Raw genomic sequence first — 21185 nt, 5'->3', positions numbered from 1 at the left:
TGGTGCTGAACCCTGAACCTCAGAAAGTAACCCAATAAGAGCTTGATTTTCCCTCGCCTGCTCCGTGTAATTACTTTGCACAAATTTTCTGAATTAACACAACAGCGATGGCATACACATAATGATCATTATGCTGTCGCAGAATCGTCGTTGCCTGATATCGTAAATTCTTTAATGCGTTCGGGGTGTTTTATGCTCCAGTGATTGTTTTGATGGCTGGAAAGGAGCATTTTGTCGTATTTACCAAAGTACTTTCTTTGCATAGTCAATGTTTTGCATAGCACCACCGTCTGTGTCAACATCAGGATTCCAATTTGAGACTAAATACTAGAAACGCCTTGACTTGCATAACTTTCTTCAATTATCCACCAGAATTTTCAATAACAAAATACGTAAAGGTTCTGATTGTAACCCATGATGTTACTCACAGCGTCACAAATTTGCGCTTTCCTGCATACATACATATGTACACACACGCGTATGTATGTAGGAATGCGTGTACAAGATTAGAAATCGAATTTGAAGCTCTTAATTTCACTAGTGAGTGGGAAGAGGCCATGTACCTTAAATAGCCCGAACTAGTGTGCCTCAAACATTAGAAAAATCACATCGGCGTGTGACCGTTAATATCGAGATGCTCACGTAACTGGGGTTCATTCGCTAAAAAATTATAAACCTTTAGATGTCAGCACACAAAATTCGACTGACTTTAACATGTATGGCGTGGCTTAAAAAAATTGTGTAACAGATGAACAGGCAGACAGATGCACAGAGAGGTTCGTAAGTCCTAGATCGGGCGAAAAATGTATTGGTCCCTTGAATAAAATATTGCCCTCTGTTCATGCTTCATATTTTTCTTGTGGCGAAAAAGTTCAAGTTTGGCAGTAGACTTTTTAAGCTAAAGTTGAAGAAAGTTTTTCAATTCAATTCACCCGTGAACTGTCAATCGATGAAAGTTTTCTATATTTTTCACACAAGTCAAACCGAATTTTTCATCCTCGCTGCGTAGAAATATACAAAAAAATAGGAATAAACTTGGGGTGAAGTGTGTTTGAAAATAAGAAAAACGACCTGCAACTTTTGTGCGAAGCAAAATTGGACCTCATTTAATTTCGGTTCAGTTTGTAGACTCAACAATCTATGCTAACCAAGCGAACCAAAATACCAATAGCACAAGGCTATCAGCTTTTCCGTACTATTTAACCAGGTTCATTTTCTTCCAGTTCCGTAAACTTTATTGCAAAATGGTTTCCAACATGATGATGAGAAGACTTTGGGTTACGTACATCGACAGACATGACGGTTTAGCCGCGTCGTATTCAGCTTCAGACGTCGCCAGCCACCAACACGTCACCCACTTTCCTTTTAAGTTTGCCATCTTCCAAAGTCTGACTCGATAATCGGACGAAATTGAAAGAGTTACTGGACTGAACTTGGCGAACCACTTTTTCTTTTGACCAATTTTCTGAAACACATTTTTGCCCACAAACTTTACGATTATATCCACAACCTGTCAAAGTGGTTCATATGTAGCCCACTTATACTTACTTTTTGGAGAGAAAATGCACAAATTGGACAAGAAAGACTTTGTATGTATAAAACCAAACAGTTTTATTTTCGCCCATAAAAATCAATGATTGGTATAAATTTCTGCTTTACTGCTACAACTTGTGTCGGAAAGTACAATAATGTGCGATTGAAAAATGTAGCAAAATTAGACAAATTGGTTAAATTGCGTGGAGACTGACATTAGTGTGTGCACCTATATTATGGCCCCGCGGTTTTGTTAATGTAGTGTTCTGGTAATGAAGAAGTGGGCGAATTTCATCGGCGAAAAAAAACTTTATGACAAGATACAAAAAGTCGGAAGGAAAGTCTGTTATTAGCGTGTTCATGGTCAAAATATGTACTCCACGGGTTTGCACGAACCATTTGGTCACGATCAAACTCGATTAGATTTTATGAAGCTTGAACTATAATTACACTTCTAAATACCGCTTTCACCTTGTTTCTAGTTTATGCGACAAATCTGAGCCTAGCACTCATTCCGGTGTCGATTCAAATACAAGATTTGTGCACTTTTTATATGCCCAAATGTAACCTTGGGGGATGCTGAAATGGTGTCGTTTACGAGATTAAAAGGTTATTGAGTGAGAAAGTAGGTGTAACAATTACCCAGTTTTGTTCTGCATAATGAATTTTTAACATCAGGAAAATGAAGCAATAGTTTGCGTCTAATTGTCAGAACCCCCACCAAAAATACGTGCTCGGATTCAAGTGGAATAGGCGTGTTGATTAATTTTGCCACAATTAATTCCAAACTGAACATTTCTTCCCAACGATGCATACATACACAGTTTTATATTCTGCATTCACGCACCACTCTGATGAAGTATCACCACATAATGGTTTAATACTGTACTTTGCACCCTCATTAAATTGCCACTAACCGTCATTCTATCCCATAAAATTGCATTATTGCTACATATATATTTATTGCAAATATTTGAAAAATTTGTAATTTAATTGATGCTAGTCATGCATATGTACTAATCGTAAGCCAAATTCCACTCATGTATCCAGACTTTAGCAGTATCAAACACGTTTCCACCATTGGTATCCATCCAGATTCAAAGTCCACAATCTCATAAGGCACTATGTCATTGGCTGGTAACTTGGGCTACGTACGTAGGACCAGTTTACCCTTGTCTTATTAATTTTTCTATTTTTTCCCCATAAGCTCAAATGTGGGGGCATTGTGAGACATTTGGTGCTATATGTGGAACATATAGTATGTTGTCCGGCACTCTTATGGGAAATGTCGATCGCTCGTACAAAAAAACGGTTTGACCTACAGGGATGGAATAACGTTCATTGGATACATCTGGGGAAGCTTTAAAATGACTTTTTTCTAATTTATGCTATCTTGAACCGTTTTTAAGATATTCAAGAAAAACCGTTTTTTCGGATTCGAAATCTTAAATGTTTCGCTGAATGAATTGGGTGCATGATATACTATTGCATGCTATAGCAAATATGTTCACAATGATTTTATCTATGATATTTACTTGAAAATTTTTTCGAAATGGAGCTTTGTTATGGCACCAGATTCGAATTTTCGAAAAATTTCGCGTTTTCAGCAACCAATTTCTCCACTGAGCTACAGCCAAGAGGATACATTTTGGTGACCTGAACTCAACGGGTTCGTATAGGGGAGGGTCCCGGCTAGTGCCCTCAACTAATTGACTTTTTCGAAATAAGCCTTAGTTTTCGAGTTATGGCGCGATTTCTGAATTTCAAACCAAAACAGCAAAAACTTGATTTAACCACCGAGTATACTTTAGATATGATTAAAATATTTTTTTAGGTTAATAAATACGTATAGAATTTATAATCCATCAATTATATGTTATCAACTTTCAAACTAAAATATTGATGAAGATGCAAATACAAATTTACTACTTATAGAAAAAAATAAGTTGTCTGCGTAGGCATATGGAGACTCGTCTCAGTGTACCCCTGTTGTGTGGGAACTCGACGAGCAGATACTTCAGCTCCATTGTTGCTTCCCGACATTTCTGCTTAAAATACAAAATAAATACAATATTTGTAGTACTTTTTAAATTACAAATTTTTAATTAAGTTTACGAGCAATGCCGTATAAGGCGAGGAAACGGCGAAAGTTGGAACAAATGAGGTGGGCAAAAAGATCAAATATTACAGCAACCGTATCTGAGGAGAACGAAATATCAAATATTGAAAATAATCAGGGCGAGGTAAATCGGATTGTCGATCCAACCGAGGAAGGAGCAATTCTCCCGCAGCCTACGCCCATTCATGCTAGCCCCCATTGCTCAGAAGAAACACCACAGCAAATACTCTTCAGGATCAACATTAATCAGGCTGCCGAATGGCGGTGCCGAATTTGTGACCGTACGTGGTACAGAAAGGGTATTCGGTGAGTATTTTGAAGATGTTGATAAAGTAGATATTTTAAAAATCATAATAATAAAATTATTTTCACAGATCACTAATTGTGACAAAAATCATTCACGACCTCCTAGCTGCTGTCGATAACAATTATGATCAGACGGTGAAATCCCAGCTCATTCCAGAGGTTTTGGAAATCATTGACTGTTGCAAGCGTTGTCACGAAAACTTAAAGAGGGGGAGAGTTCCTGCTGCTGCATTGGTCAACAATATGTTCGTCCCACCATCTCCGAATATCATCAAGAATCTAACAGAAGTAGAGTCGAGAGTGGTTAGTAGAGCGAAAGCGTTTCTGAAGTTTGTCAAGTTGGGGCGAGGAAAAGGACAATCTGCATTACGTGGACAAGTCATCCATTTCGCGCAAAGTGTCGAAGAGGTCCAGGATCAGCTGAGACTTGGGCCAAATAATAATTATGGGACAGTTATAGTAAGTGAATCTGTGGAAAACTTTCCCCACTCGTCGACATACACGATTCGTCCCGCAGGTATAGCATATTTACGTGGTTGATCTATATTCGAGTATTAATTATTTAATTATTTAATTATTTCCTCCAGTGCTTCGAGAGGCGCTCCAGTGGCTGCTGGTCAACAACGATGGATACTCAAATGTCACCATTGAGCAGTTCAATTTGAATGGAATCCGTATACAGGATCTAATGATTCAAGAAGAAAGTGCTACTCCAAGTCCAGTAATAAACATTAGGCAGCGTCAACATCGGGTAAATACTGGATACATCGCCATAACGGGAAAGACGTGGATGTCGTCGTTACAGTTAAGTTTCTGCCAAACGGCAGCCGTATTCGGGGAATCAGCCGGAAAGCAATGCACTGCAATTTCGGCGGTCGCTACAGTTTATGCAGCAGTTAAGCCGCCGAACGAGTGGACAGTCCAAGACGGAGACAGGATTTTGACTGAAGGTGACTTTTATGACAATCAATGTCGCAAGAAGTTGGTAGCAGGTATCAGAATTCAAATATTGTACCTGTCTCTAAGTTTAAGTATGATATATATGTACCATCCCACAGCTCGTGTAATCACGGAAGAGCATCAGCGTCCTGTCATTCCTGATCATCTTGCTGTGGACGAAATTCTTGGCGAGGTCCGAAATTGTTATGGAAACATTGTGCGCATCGAACTCGTTGAAGGCGGGACAGTCATTTATGGAGGATTCGACAAGTTTCTGAGGGAGGCCCAAACGATCACAACAAATTCAGTAGCTGATGCTTTATCCCAATTCCTTCATGGCCAATCAAATTACGGGCTCATTACGGCAGGCAAGTTTGTTAGAAGAAATCTTAATTAAAATGTATTGAAATATTTTTTAATCAATTCTAAATTCACACAGGTGCTTATACGATGGGACTGATTCGGACAGAGCGTTACATTTTCTACTTCGACAGTCATTCTAGGAGTCAGCAAGGCCATATATCTTTAGCTAAGTCCGCCAAAGCAGTAATCCTTAGGCTCGATCGTAACCACCCAGAAAGTATTAATCATATTAGATCTATTGTCAACAAAAATTGCGTGGGAGGTCCTGAATCCGCCATCATAACCATTACTCCCCTCAAACTCACAATAATCGACCAAGGACCCGACATAACACCGCCTCCAGCGATTCCGGGACCGTCTGACCTCCCAGAAGATCTGCCGCCAGAAACTGTGGTTTTTGGTGAAGAAGCTGCGGAAGACTGTTTGCTACACCCAGTGGACTACATAGAGCCACAGCTGGAAAAATTCAATCTCAATCGAACTGCAGCTCCACCCGTGAGATTAACTTCTGAGAATCACTTAGAAGAAAAATGTTTCATCACCTGCTTCCCACATGGAAAATTTGGATTGGATGAAAAGAGAGATGAACGATTTCGCATCACCACGCATGCATACTTTCAGACAAGGGTAATGTCGGGAGATCCTCGGTTCCACCGCATAGATTATCTCTTTTATGCACTTTCAAGATCTGAAGAGTCGATTATCCGAGCAAAAATTAATATCTGTGGGAACATGAAATACCAGGATTCTGAAAATGATAGCGCTCCTGCAGCTGAAAATTTACATCTATACATGAGCGCAATTCGTGGCTCCAGATCTTATTGGAAGAGGTATACGGGGGACATAATGGCAATGATTATGAGGCTTGGTCCGCCAATATTTTTTCTAACGGTTTCCTACGACGACATGGGCTCAGCTGATGTGCTCAATGCAATGTGGAAGGCCGGTCATCCCAAAGACGACCCTCCTCCGGACAATATTCAAGATATGCCATTCGACTTTCGTCGGGAGTTATTAAACTCAAATCCTGTCGCCGCCGCCCGCCATTTCAATCTCAGGACAAATGAATTAATAAAATTACTGAACCAGGATCAAACGATATTTGGAAAGCCAGTAGTGGACTATACATTCCGGGTAGAGTTCCAAGACCGAGGTAGTCCACACCTTCATTCACTTATATGGATTCAGGATGCACCGAACCTTTCCACACCTGAAGGAATAAACTTTATCGACCGCAACGTGTCGTGCCGACTTCTAGGTAGTGGAATGGAGGATATTGTACGGCGATATCAGTCGCACAAAGATACGACCACGTGCTTTAAGAAAGGTTCCACGTGTCGGTTTGGGTTTCCACGACCTCTTGCATCTGAAACCACTCTGGAAGAAACCAACAATGGTCATGGAGTAATCCTAAGGCGTTGTCAAGGGGAAGAGCGGGTGAACAACTACCATCCGACACTGCTGAAGATTCTTCGATGCAACATGGATATACAGATTGTAACAGGCGTTGCCGCTGTCGCCCTTTATATAGCAAAGTATATCGGGAAAAATGAACCTGAAACCCTCCGTGATGACATTCGACACACCCTTCAGACTCTCCGTGAAAGTCGACAACCAATACGGGTACAAATGGAGAAGGTATGGATTTCGTTACTTAGTTTTCCAAAAAATTTTAAGAGGTACTATTCATCATTCATATTTTCATATAGGTCTCTCGGCTTTTATTAAGTCGCAGGACAATAGGATCCCAAGAAGCTGCCTATCGTATGGCAAATCTTCCTATGAGACATACGTCACGTGCATTTGTATACATCCCGACCTATCTACCTGGTGATCGCATCAGATTGTTGAAGAAAAATGCATATCTAGAAAGGGATGAGGTACAATTTGCAAGGTATGTACAGTAAAATTGCATGAAAAAAATGTATAAATAAAACAGGAAATTTAAGTTGCCTATTTTAATTCTAGTAATATAATTGACAAATATTGCAATCGTCCTGAAGATCTACGAAATATATGTTTATTCGAATTCGCCTCCAAGTATCAGCCCGTACGAAATTATCAACAGGTAGATGATGATTTTGATGAAGGAGAGGAACAAGAACACCAACTACTACATGCCAATCGATTGATGCCACGATCTTTCTACCTTAAGGATAGGTCTATGGGACTCTGGAGAGAAAGAGCAAAGTACGCCGTAATCAAGAGCCCACCATTTCATAGTGACTCCGACGCGGAAAACTTTATCTACAGCCATCTACTACTGTACGTTCCATTCATTGAGGAGAATTTCACGGCGGACGGGGAATCTGTTACAGATGCATTTGAGAAGAATAAGGCCAATATTAGGACAACTTTGGACTTCCCTTTAATACGTCCTGATATAGAGAAAGATCTTGAAGCAGTAGCTCTTCATCTAGCTGATCTTAATCAGGACCCCCAAGAAACGCTTGCAATCCATGAGGTCGAGGAGTATCAATACCTTCCTGACGTCTATGACGGAAGTAATGTGCTTCCAGCTCAAGAAGAATATAGGATTGTACTTCTGAATGAAGCCTGCTTCATGGCTGAGAAGCTAAAAATGAACCAAGACCAAAAATTCATATACGACATGATTGAAGGACATTTATGCGATCCTAGCAGAGGTCAACTACAACTTTTCATTTCTGGAGCTGGTGGAACAGGAAAGTCGTTCCTAATTTCCTTGATGACGAACCTCATCTGTGCGAAGGAAGATGGACCAGGCCCAGCAGGTGTACTTTTGGCCGCCCCAACTGGAGTGGCAGCTTTAAATATAAATGGACAAACCCTTCATCGCACTTTCCAACTTGCTGTAGAATCTGGTTCTGTTCCACGTTACGCTCCTCTTGGCGCAATAATGCTGCAGAGAATGCGAGATAAATTTCGGGATGTTGAGTGGATCATCATGGATGAAGTATCAATGATATCTTATGAGGTTAGTATATTATCAATAACTAAATTAATACGTAATTTTAGGAAATATTATAAGTCATCTTTAATAAGTTAACTAAAATATTTTTGTTTAGTTATTCCGTCAAGTAAGCCAACGTTTGGGAGAATGTTTCGACAACACGCTGCCATTTGGAGGGAAAAATGTTATTGTCGTGGGAGATCTATTCCAGTTGGAGCCTGTTAATGGGCACTGCATCTATGATCAGCCACGACAGTTAGGAGCGGAAGAAAACCTTTGGAAGAATTTCGCTTTTAAAGAACTTACGGTCAACATGCGACAGGGTCAAGATCCACTCTTACATATCTGTAACAACCTACGAGAAGGAAACATCACCACTACTGATCTCCATGAGTTGCGGATGCGAGAGTTTAGTGAAGATACTTCGAGCACCGCTATGAAAGATAAATTCAAAGATGCTATTAGAATATTTCCTACAAGAAATCAGGCATCTATTTACAACCGACTCAAGACCAGGACTTTTCGTAGTGACCCTCACATAAAAGTCTATACTATCAAAGCGAGGGATAGTTTCTTTTCTGGAACCAAAGCTGGATCCCGTGCTCCGTTGGCATATAGCCACAGAGACAGCAATAAATGTGGTGGCTTCGTAAGTTCCATTGACTTAGCAGTTGGATCAAGAATTATGGTAATCCGGAATTCGCCGACAAACCGTTATTTAGTCAATGGCTCAATGGGAACGGTCGTCGGGTTCAAGTGGGAAGAACTTGCAAGGGAACAACATCATCACGGCGATCTCCCTTCAAGTGTATTGGTGAAATTTGACGATTGGCGCATTGCTGGGACTCGGGAAGGTGTCTATGAGTTAAAACCTACAGATGTGACATACACAGGGAAAGCAAAGGAAGAAATTCAAAGATGGATGCTACCTATTGTCCTTTGCTGGGCAGTGACAGTGCACAAGGTACAGGGAATCACCGTAGATAAAGCAGTGATCTATTTGGGAGCCGAGATTTTTGCCCATGGGCAAGCCTACGTTGCCTTAAGTCGCGTCAGGACACTGGATGGAGTCGCTATATTGGAACAGGACGACAACAAATTAACTGCGAAACCACCCGACAAACTTATAGCGGAGATGGCTCGGCTGCGCGCCTTATAGATATATATAGAGTATCAAAATATTGTCATGATTTGTAATATTAACAATTTGAATCTCTTGAATTAAAGTTGGACTGCTCGTTGCAATTAAAACGTATTTTTTTTACTTATTTGAATTATCATATTTTTAATATTAAGGTGAAAAGCATCAAATAAGTATTGCGGTAAAACCGCTGAAAAATCTATTTTTTCAAAACTAAAGATACTTACAATATTCTACAAAAAGGAGAGAAAAAGTAACAAACAAGGCGTAGAAAACATTTACCTGTATATAATATATTAGGGAAAAAATAGGGGCAATCAAAATAGGTAAAATAAAGAATAAAAAACAATAATATCGGAAATGTCTCGTCCTAATTGACAACCATGTAATGTTTAGGAAATACAATGAGAACAAATACGTGGCTAATGTGCACAGCTACAACTGAGGAATTCATGCATTAAAAACCAGTAATAAAAGTTTATAATCCTACAGAGCTATTCATGTTCGTCTTAACATATAGTTTACGTAATTTATATTTTTATTAGCATATTTAAGATAATAAGGAATCTTTAGAAATACCCAAAAATTGCTCCTATTTTTTTCCTAATATATTATATACAGGTAAATGTTTTCTACGCCTTGTTTGTTACTTTTTCTCTCCTTTTTGTAGAATATTGTAAGTATCTTTAGTTTTGAAAAAATAGATTTTTCAGCGGTTTTACCGCAATACTTATAAACTTTAAACATGGATGGATTTTAATAAGAAATATTTGCAAGATGTGTTTATGAACGTTTGCACACTTCCGAGGTCATTTCATTTCAGGATTAATTATTTACAAAGCGATTCTGAATGGACAGAAGCCAGTAATCTCTGTTTTAATTTCACGTCAGTTATTTGCATGAGCCGTAAAACTCCATCTACATACAAAGAAAAGATTAAGCTTACATTCTAGCTGCTCGATATGAGTGTGAGTCATAAACGTGCAAATGTATGTATTTATGTACATATGTACATATGCTATGTACATGGGCAAAGTTGTTCTGTGGGGGCAGTAAGTAGAGTGGTTTAGCCTACGGGAAGTGTTCGGATTTGGCAAATCTATCGTCATTCATGCCCGAGTAAGCTGGCCGATCATTCACTGGAAAAGTACAATTTTGCACGCATTTTGAAATTGAATTGGGCAGGGAAAGCTGGGAACATGAAAGAGTGGTTGTAATATTAGTACTGGAGGTAGGGTCACATGAACAAACAACTCACTCTCACACAAATAAGTACAATTGTACAACACAGTCGGCAAATTGCGTCCCAACTCTCCTTCCAGCATTTCCTTTGTAAACCTTGAAATAGTCTCTGCCCTTTGTCTTGCACAAAAAATTAAGCTCCGCTCAGTCAAACAAAATGCAATAGTGTTTCCATTTGCCGTGTATCAGCATTGTGGTCGGAAGTAAAAGGGAATGCATTGTGTTGGCTAGATTTGCTTGGTCTTTTCTTAGAGTTTGCGTTCGTGGCGTGCTCTGTAAAACTAAATTAAGCTGCCAGTTTGTTTGATGTGATAAACGTGTAATCTTGAAAACAAACGGGAGCCAAATAAAAACCACCACACAAACAACAAAGTCCTCCCTCAAACACATTACAGAATTTAATCGAATTTAAGAAAATTTCACACGAAAAGAATGATCTGAGGTTTATTTCTTTAGTTGCAACTTTCTAATACTCTTTATTTACTAGCCTGTGTACCCTCTGTTGCTGGAAGTAATTTTTTCCCTCTGTCCAGTGGAAGGTTTTCCAGGCACAGAACTACAGGAAACAAATCGTGGAAATTGTACATACGTACGTTTCTCTAAGCCAAGTCAACTAGGGCTCGTTCGACCCATTAAGGCGATTTAATAGATTCCATCTGCAGTTCCACATTCAGTGCAAATACACAGCGTTGTGTGCGAACTACAAGTTCTATTTCTATTACGCCTGCACATGGGAATTGACAAGAATTCCGAAAGCTGTACATGTGGAGTACAGCAAATATAGGAAACGGATAAACTATATGTGACTAACGGGAGAAAATGTATTTCTTGCGGAAAAAAGAACCTTGACTGAACGGATACTTGAGGAGTTAGTCGACCGTTGTGAATTTCCACATACATGCATCAGATATTTTTTATCGGATGATGCACACATTTCTTTCTCGGGACATTTTATATTGTTTATCTCTGTGCCGAATCGCATCACATCACATTCAATATTTCATACTTTCACCATTTCGTTCTGTCCCACTAACCAAATATGCTGCTTTTATCCTACTTTTTTTTATCCCTGTAAACATCGATTTCTCAACCGCACAAAATAGAGCAGAAATGTTAGCAAGGAGCTACCAAGAAACATTTGAAGTGTGAATGTACGTACATGCAACGTACGCACTGTACCATTCTCCACCTCACACGATTGTTTCACCGCGCACCGGATACCATACCGCTAATCTATCTCCATCCTCGTTGGTTGGATTTTCTTGCTTACGGTTCTTATGCTTTCTTATTGCTTACTCCATGTACATACCTCCCTCGCCATGACTTGAACTAGTGGAATTGGAGTAAAGGAAGTAGGGCTCCAATTTTATGGAAAGGAAACACAGCTTGATGCCTTTGGCGAGAACTCCTCTTATATTTGGATGATAGTTTATGTGAACTTTGGGTTTTCTCATCCAAGTTTTCACTTGTCGCCTATCCATGGGGCCTACGAGGTGTTGGCACTTGTTCTGACTTTGGCAACCCCGTCAACGACTCATTTATCATGGTGAAAGTTTAAGGAAAGTGACTCAGGTATGTTGGGACTTGCAATTTACGTGACTCGCCGCTGCAAGGGTCGACTGTGGTGGCCAACAGCACGGATGACTTTAAGTTCTCGCCGGATCAGCGGAATTGGTTGGCAACAGTTAATAAGTTCAGACAACTTCTAACATGCTCTAGCAGATTGGTAAGAACTGGGAAACGCTGATGACTGAACATCCGCCAACTCAATACCAATTTTTGGTTAACGTATTCAACGCCATTGTGGAACAACAACCCCACGCGACTCACACGCTTAGCACCACTTACATCACAAGCAGAGTCATAAAGTTCTGAGAACAAAGCCTACAACTTTTGCAATAAATCAACGTTTGACGTCTGACGCAATTTTATCAAAAAATCACGTTTCGCTATAAATAAATTAGAGACATGCTATGGCTGGTTTGTATCTGCGTGTGTGGCTTATTTTGATGAAAGCTTGGACTCGGGCCAATACATAATCAAATTGACCATTTAAAAATAGAGACGATAAAAAAGATTTTATGTACGGATTCAGCGATTGTGAAAAATACTTTCAAAATGAATAGATTTCATTTGTAGTAATTTCACAATGTTTTTTAAGTGTCATTTTTGTAGTACAATTAAATGACTAATTTACTTAGAATCACGTTTATGATTTTATTTACAAGGCCACCGAGGCTTTACAAAGCTAAGTAATCAAAAAACTCTCAGGTTGTGTAGACAAACCGAGAGAAAAAAGATCTATCATATTTTGAAATTCTATTTTGCACACATATTTTTCTCTCTCTTCTCGTTTCGTCGTGTTGAAATTTCAACTGTCACGTCAAACCTGAGCATTTATTTATATTTGTATGACAAAGAACGCGAAACCCACTAAAGTAGCCCAACTTGTAGTTGAGACGTTGCAAAAGTCAGCACAAAATAATGTCATACAAAACTAGAACACGCCACCGTCACGCTGCTTCATAAAATGACTCGCACACGGTCGTGTTTTGCTATCACTCTCTGGAGTCAACTTTCCTTTACATTTTGTGGATGTGAATTATTGTCCTGGTTTTGAGGAAGAATAAGGACGAGAAATAAGAAATGGAGAAATTCGTATCACTTCACTTCCCCAGACCAACTTATTTAACTCACTTCGTTCTAGAGGAAAAAATATGGTGAAGTGCGAGCGCTGCTCTTCTCGTGTTATTACTGGGCACTTTTTTCTTCGTCATCTCACTAACAATATGCATGATGATTTCCCTACCAAACGCAAAACACCTTGGAACGTTGGGCCAATCAATGTCATTTTTCATGTCTCATAAAAATTTTGGTGCTAGTAATGTACATGAATAATTAGAAAGATCTGCCTCATGCAGAGAACTAATGCGAACCAATAGAAATTGCGGAGTCGTTCATATTAGTCTAGCAGCAATTTTTGGTAAAATGTTTCAAAGAACGAGTAACGAGCGCCTATGCCATAATACTCTTAATAAAAAGCTTCTCCACCCACCACCATCATCTCATCACCAACACCAACGAGTTGATGTTTGAAGTATCGCATGAATGAATATGAGCTGACTATCCGTGAAAGAGAACGATAAGAATTTAAACCCGAGAAAGTTTCCTCGGCGCGTTTCCTTGACTTATTACTGCACTGCCCTGAATCTTTCATAATACTTCATGTACTTTTGAGACTCTCTCTCTCTCTTAAAGATTCAGATTCAAGATATGCAGTGGTGCAGCCTAGTTAGGTACACATGCATGTAAGTAATGGCACGATACCACCGCCGACGTTCATGCATACACCCGCATTTATTCTGTCTGCTCCAGTTCCACATACTTATCTGGCAGTAAATTTTGAGGACTTTAAATCATTTCTGCTCAAGTGAAGATTCTCTCCCTCTGTTATAATTCACCGCCACATCTACTTGCAAACAAGGTGTGCTAGTCGACTTTGTCATCAGATCCGGTAATTTATGACCATTAAATATATGTGAGCAGAATAATTTGGAAAATAAACTGGATCGAATTTGCCTGCAACCTATCTATGTATTTATGTAGTAATTTTATTTTTCTGAGATTCTCGAGAGCATGCTCTCTAAAATTTTCACAAAGTCAAAACATATTAACTCCATGCGAAATTAATCAATGCTACATAGCTGTAGACATTATGCGACACCTGAGATTATTTGGCCTTCAAACGAATTAAAAGAAAATGGTTGAGAGTATAAGGGAAATCAATATAAATACATATCGTATGTAAGGTGAAAGTACAGATATTCAACCAAAATGTTTACCTAGCACAGCATTAAAGGAGAGAGGATGAGAACCAAATGGTTACGCTTACACTTGTCTCATTTTAGTTAACATTTGAAGCAATCCATCACTGCCCAGTACCTCCATTTGCCAACATTTCACTCTCCATGGTCTTAAACTTCCCATTGTTTCATTCAACCTCCCAGTCATGCAAGTTACAGTTGAGGATTGGCCATTTGTGGTAAATTCGTTAATTATCTAAACGTACGCGTTGAGGTATTTTACTTCAACCTCAAACTGAGCTCTGTCAATCAGCTGGATCGATTTTATGAGCTCTCCCAGGGCAGTAAGTATCTGTAATTGACGATCAATTTACCTCGATGTCATCACATTGCGACCACCACTGTTGGCCTACCAAAATATATGTTAGTAATACACAATGGGCAAGTTTATTACTTGATAAGGACGTTGATGATACTACGCCTACAGATCTTGTTATTATTCGTCGTGTGCTCTTTTAATTCCCTGCTAATCAATTTTCCTTTTTGCATAAGCACCAAAATATCAAAATTAGTAGGGCTGACCTTTGTGCAGATTCTATCATAACCTTGGCATATTTTCCTCATTATACAATCTCTATTTTTCAAATAGTTCTAGTGCTATTTAACTATTCCAGCCCCCAAATAAACAGTAGTTCAAGGGCGAAAATAAGTATGCACAAGGTAAACGTGAATAATAGGTTATAAGTGTACTAATCCGGGCACCTAAATATATTTTCAGAATAAAAATGCACTTTCCTTTGTAAGAATTGCTTTATATTTGGGAATACATTATGTTATGTGCATTGCAGGGAACTTGTGAAATTTGATCAGATTTGACTACCCGATATCATAGATAGACACTTAGATTTAAATATATGCATTTATGAACGGAGCTCAGGATCTATGCATATGTATGTCATACTGCTTTCAGCACTACCCAGATATATGTCATTGACAAGGCAATCATGCATTCCATTCAAATAAGAATCAAATGACATTGGAGAAAGTGCCGTTGCTAATCTTTGAATAATTCAGCAAAAGACAGCTTCCATATGTCCGTCAACCTTGCGCTGCAGTCCACGGTGACGGTATACTCTGACTTAATTGGGATTTTAGATGTATAGACAAAGTCGACTCAAATAAAGAAACCCCAACTGTGTCCATTAAGTTTAGTTCAGCTCAATCTTAATCAAGTTTTTTCCTATCGTGAATATCAAATCACTCTCAGGTCTAAAGCACCCAAAAATCACACATAGTGCCACTTTTCTTCTTTTGAGATTGGGCGTATGGAAAGCACGCCAAACAAAAGGTATGCGATAAAAAGAGTAACTCTACATACTCATGTATGAGAAGGCAATTTAAGGCAATTGTCTACTTGTTCTATTCCAGCCCATGTATAAGCCGAGTAAGATGGAAAAGGTGTCAAAGAATTAAAGATTGTTGGAAGTTAGTGCGCCCTTTTATTCTCAAACAGTGACGAAAGTCGAATAAGTTCCTTCAAACTTGGTTTTTAAAGTCTGCTCCACATTATGACAAAGTGAAAGTCTTTGATCCCTTTTAACCGTACTTCCGCATTAGACGACGCCAAACCAAGTGGTGGGTTCGTGCTCTTGATCCTTTTTTGCACAAAGTTTGGTCACTTCTTCCGCCAAGTGCCAAGTCAAAATTAGATTCTCTGGATTATAAAAAACTGAAAGTATGGATGCTAATTCAACTTTTCAAAGGTGTCTAGCCTAAAAAAACGTACTATGCATTTTTTAATTGAATGACTCATACGTAGTAGGTGCTCATTATTGAGCCAATGCGGTAGTAATATTTCAAATGCGTACGCACCGTTTCATCAAATGCCATTTCAACTTTAATTTGTTGACCATGTTTCAAGAAAACTACACATATTTGACTTCTTAAGTAAGCTATGCATAATCAAGTATATTGGCTTCAAGAAACACTCAGCTTTCTTGTTTGGAAGGCGTTGTTTCTACATTTTGAATGAATTCGATTGTCTTCTTACTCTAATAAATGTAAACTACGAGACAGTCACGCAACTCCAGTTAAGGTCACCAACTCAAATGTTCACTTATCCGAATGAACAGAGTCCATTTGAGAAGATCGGAAGTGCTTCTTTTGGTTGAAGAAGTTTAAAGAATTTGGAACAACGAGGAAATCTCTTTTCAACAAAATTCATTGCTTCAATTTGAACACCACATTGAATTGGATTCAGTCTAGGAAAAGATGAAATCGTATATATTTTTTGCATATGCTGGTGCTGTTGAAAACCAACGGCGTGCATATTCTCAGACGAGATGGGACAAGTGAGCGACACGGTATGGATGGACGCTTGGAAACCTCATCTTTCTTCCCCAGTCTCAAGTTTCTCCATCCCCTCATCCTCTCTCTGCGGTGTGTCTCCTCTACGGACACTCCACGTCGGAGAACCCGTGTCACTAGAATATTCTTTACACAGATACTTTCCTTTCTTCCTTTCCGGTTGACGAACAAACTCCCTTCCTGCTTAGCAGCTCTGCATTTTGAGAATGCATAATTTACTGAATCCTGTTGGCGAATGTGGATATGCAGAATGATGCAAAACTGGGGACTTTCCTGTATTGAATATTTTACTCGGAATGTTGTGCCTATTTATTTCATAATGATATCATGAGATTCTTTGTGCTTGCGTGGGTAGATAAACTACGTCAATAAAAATAATTATACTATAAAGCAACCTAAAATTCGAGTAAAACGAACCTTTTTTAAAATTAAAGTTGTGACAGATATGTCCAATTCTGACAATTTATTTTCCAGGTAATGTCCAAAGGATTATGTGGAGCTCTTGTTTGCTGGGTGATGTAATTTTCGACGCCTTGACAAACACTACAATTAACCACACTTTCTGGCTAGCGTCACGCCAAGAGAGACAAAAGTTTGAACCTTAATTAAATAAATCTGATTGTTCGAACGAATGAACCACGTAATGTTTGTCCATGTGAAAATAGAATTTCTTGTGTCTACTCACAGCGAAGTGATGATTATCCAGCGCTGTTTTGCTTTCGAAACAGGATCAAACAAAAGTCGTTGTTGGATTGTTGTTTGTCTATCTTACGTGATTTGAATCTGTCTGTGATTCTCTCGTTGTCGGATTTAATTAAAACATTCTCGTAAATAGATTAGAATGCCCTTAGTTTAATAATTAAGGTCAATCTTTGATCTTGAGAACTGCTACCACCCACAAACTCAATTTCGTAGTTCAGCACGAACCATAAATGTATTATTTACAAGATGCAGTGTCAGTTGTGAAATATTCCTAGGTCAGCACGATTGTTAAAGTTGTCCAGTTTTTCTCACTTTCAGCCGAATCTCGAATTACGAAGTAACTACAACTCATACTCGTGGCTATTATTCCTCGTAGTTATTGGAATTAGTGGAAATAATCGCACCGTGTGTGGGGGTAAAGCGCGCATAAATTATTCACTGGTGTGTGGATTTATCGTAAGAGGAGGACTGCTTATTCCTCCTCGTGCGGAGGAGGAGGCGAGAGAAAGCGAGAACAAGAGAGGAGAAATCTGGAGCAGTTTTGGGTTGACAGCCAACACATTGAGGTTAGCGTTAATCTCACTCAGGATCTCTTGCCTGCCCAAAGTTTACCGTGGAACTGAGGCTGGCTGGAGCATTAGTTTGTATTTTACTTGGTGCTGGGTGAGGAGGAAAGAGTGAGACCATGGGTTTGGTGATTGGGTGGGTGGCAGGCTGTGTGTATGCAGGGTGGCAGGGAAAGCGAGTCGCTTCTCGCCTCCTGCTTTATGTTGAACTCATGCTCACTGGGTTTCGGGGTTTGGCTCCTATTTCCATAAGGAAAGTCCCTGCCTGCAGCTCCTCACAATAGCTTTCTCTCTCTCTCTGAACTGCAATTTACACACAAGGCTTCCGTCCATATCATTATTATGGGAGGGTGGACGGATGGATTCTCTCACAACAAACTGTGAACGAACTTTTGACACAGCTTTGGGTTGCCTTAGCCAACTTTTCCTTGTCTTTCACTCGTTGGATTGGATACATGATATCATCCTTTCTTTCGAGCAGAGCCCAGATAACAGCCACCAACAGGCAGGATGCAAGAGTTGAGGAGCAAGTCAGAAATCTGCCCGCTCATGTTAAGTTGCTTGGTTGGTAGGGAAAGACTTGTTAGTGATGAGCAAGTCTGTGTATGAGAGGCTTTCATGGACTGAAATGGACGAGTGAAACTGAGAAATTTTCCAATTTTTCATCCCGCTTACGGCAACGTGACTCCCGAAATGGAAGAGAGAAGGCATATGATAACATCACCCGGCTGGCTGAAAGATAAATTGCTTTCGATGAAATTTGGTAGAAACGGAATCCGTCTTCGTCTGGCTGCGTATTCGGGTTTCAAGAAATCAGTCAAACGTCAAAGTGCTTGGTTATTTATTCCCGTATCTTTTATGTGAAAAATATAGGTTATTTTTAACAAACTTATCTTTGAGGTTTGGATTTATAGGACATTTCAAGCTAGCGAATATGCATGGCCAAAATTGGTCAAGTATTTGGTTGGGACGAAGTTGCATGAACCTTCATAATATAAGTATGTCAAATGAGTTTTACTTTTTTTAACAAAATAATTGCTTCCATCTATGTCAACCCAATAATTTTAGGTCCTGCTGATAATGACAGATTCTGTGTACACTCTTGTTGAGCAAATGCATACATACATGAATATTTACATATGCACTACATTTGTGTTCCATTTATGCATGCATTCAGTAATCTTTGTTGGTTGGTCACAGGATTCCCTGGACAAATCAATCGAATCATGTTACTTATTGTACGGATCACACTATTTACACCAGCACCTGCCATTATTTCCCTAAAAAATAAAAATGCAAAATGTAATCCTTAAATGAATCAAGCGGATGCTCAATGTATCTTATGTGGGTCTGTGTTATCTGTGTTAAAGCTAACCGCTTTCAAATTTAGTCTTGTTAGGACGGAACATAGTTCAGGTTGTCAATACGGGTAGAGAACAAAGGCCGAGAAATGATGATGTGTCGGTATGGGAAATATTTTTGTCGCCAAGGTCAGGAAACAGACTGTTCTATTTTATTTCATATTCTTCTCCAGACGATAAATAAAATTATTTAATAATCTGCGGAGCCGTATTGAAGGGACACACCTACATACAAATAAGCTGCTCAGATTCAGATTCTTCCAACATACCAAGTTCTACTATAGGTAGTATACTTGTGTAAGATTTTGGATGTTGCAATCTCTATTCTGTTCCAAAATTCGATTCGAAGACAGGCTGAGCTGAATAGAAACAATGCTGTTTATTGCCATAAAGGCAAAATTAAGATTTATTATGCTAACTGTGACAGTTAAATGCTTAGTTTCTCCATCTCTGCTTCCTTTAAAACTAGTTGTTTCCGCAGCGTGGCATACCTCGAGTAATGTATGAAATGTTGCAGCCCAAAGTTTGAATTGTGTTGGAAAACTCGTTCTGTAAATTGACTTCATATTATAATCGCAAACAGAATTGGCCAAAATCTGGATTGAGCTTTGCTGTAGTGAAAGTCAACATTGGATTTCCAGCGTATAAATTCTTGTGATTAGTTGTTCCACTTCAGCGATGACCTCGATTCAGCCCGAATTTAGCTCATCCATCTGAAATATCAAACCACCACTGTTGAAAACAAAACTGAAAATCCTCCTTAAAAGCTGTGTACGATGTGTATGTGTGCTTTAGGAAAGAATAAATCATGGGATTCATTTTAGAGTAGAGTTTAATGCAGATCGTGTAATATTTGTATGTAAGCAGCAGGACTGGAAAAGTATGCACATGCTTATACATATATGAATTCATGTATATGGGTTGATTAATCTTAATTTTCTTTATATGTTTGCAACATTACAACTCTATTCCCACCGGACATTTGACGAAAACTTGAGGATGTTGTCGCTTTTCTTGGCTTGTGAATATGAGGAAATGCTGGTTATCGTATTCACTTATTATCACTCGAGTGATGACGAAGCAAACGACCGAAAGTCCACCCACGACTTGTCGGTAAATCCCTTGCTGATAAACTGGCAACTTCTAAACCATAACAACTTTTGGTCCTACTTTTGGTACTACTTATGAGTCAGTACTGACGGGCATGAAGTATGTACTGAAAATGAAGGAAGTTGATTATGCATACATTTTTAAACTGATTTCCCCTCCGGTTAGCTTTAATGTTGAAACACAGATGTGAGATTTGTTGTAATGAGGAAGAAAAACTCCCAGGAGGAAAGTGCTGGAAATAGGAAAACGATCAAGATACAGTGTTCCGTCAATTTTTACTAAACCCAGGGGTGGTTTTGCCTCTTTATGTGTGCCTTCCACATTAACGATGACTTTTGGATGCAGCTCTTCACTCACAATCACTTCGTAAAGAAGCAGTTCCGACGACGGGGATGCTCTTCGTTTGATTCTGCATAGTTTACGTTGCGATGGTGGGATAAACTCGAAAACCGAATCCGGTGAGAGAGAGAGAGGGAGAGCGTGTGTGTTTGTTGGATGGCATCCCGTGATGATGCATTTGGGCTAAGCCACTTCCTTCCCAATGGAGAACTTTGATTTTCTTTAAACTTGCTCAGATTTATTATTCGCACGCTTCTGCTCCTGATGCGTCTCCCCACATGACAATGCCATTCTCAGCCTATACTCAAGGCGCACTGCGTTAGTTTCATAAGCCAAAGTGTGGCTGGAAGGGGTAAGTGCAC

The 21185-nt window shown here is 39.3% G+C and overlaps 2 protein-coding genes across 2 annotated transcripts in view; one reads left to right on the top strand and one right to left on the bottom strand.

Moving 5' to 3' along the window:
- LOC110843010 overlaps positions 1-18071 on the bottom strand; it is a 51854-nt gene extending 33783 nt beyond the window's left edge. The window contains exon 1 of the mRNA XM_022088915.2: positions 17163-18071. The gene's annotated coding sequence lies outside the window, so the exon portion shown is untranslated. The remainder of the gene's footprint in view (positions 1-17162) is intronic.
- LOC118436208 (ATP-dependent DNA helicase PIF1-like) lies at positions 7033-9419 on the top strand. Its single transcript, XM_035853751.1, has 2 exons — positions 7033-8216; positions 8308-9419. The coding sequence occupies exons 1-2, from the start codon at positions 7392-7394 to the stop codon at positions 9349-9351; spliced, it is 1869 nt and encodes a 622-aa protein (XP_035709644.1). The 5' UTR covers positions 7033-7391; the 3' UTR covers positions 9352-9419.
- Positions 18072-21185: the final 3114 nt, after the last annotated feature.

The sequence above is a fragment of the Folsomia candida genome, unplaced genomic scaffold, assembly GCF_002217175.1.
Source record: "Folsomia candida strain VU population unplaced genomic scaffold, ASM221717v1 Fcan01_Sc001, whole genome shotgun sequence".
Lineage (NCBI taxonomy): Eukaryota > Metazoa > Arthropoda > Collembola > Entomobryomorpha > Isotomidae > Folsomia > Folsomia candida.
The sequence above is the reverse complement of the archived record's forward strand: the minus strand, read 5'-3'. Positions and strand labels throughout refer to the sequence as shown.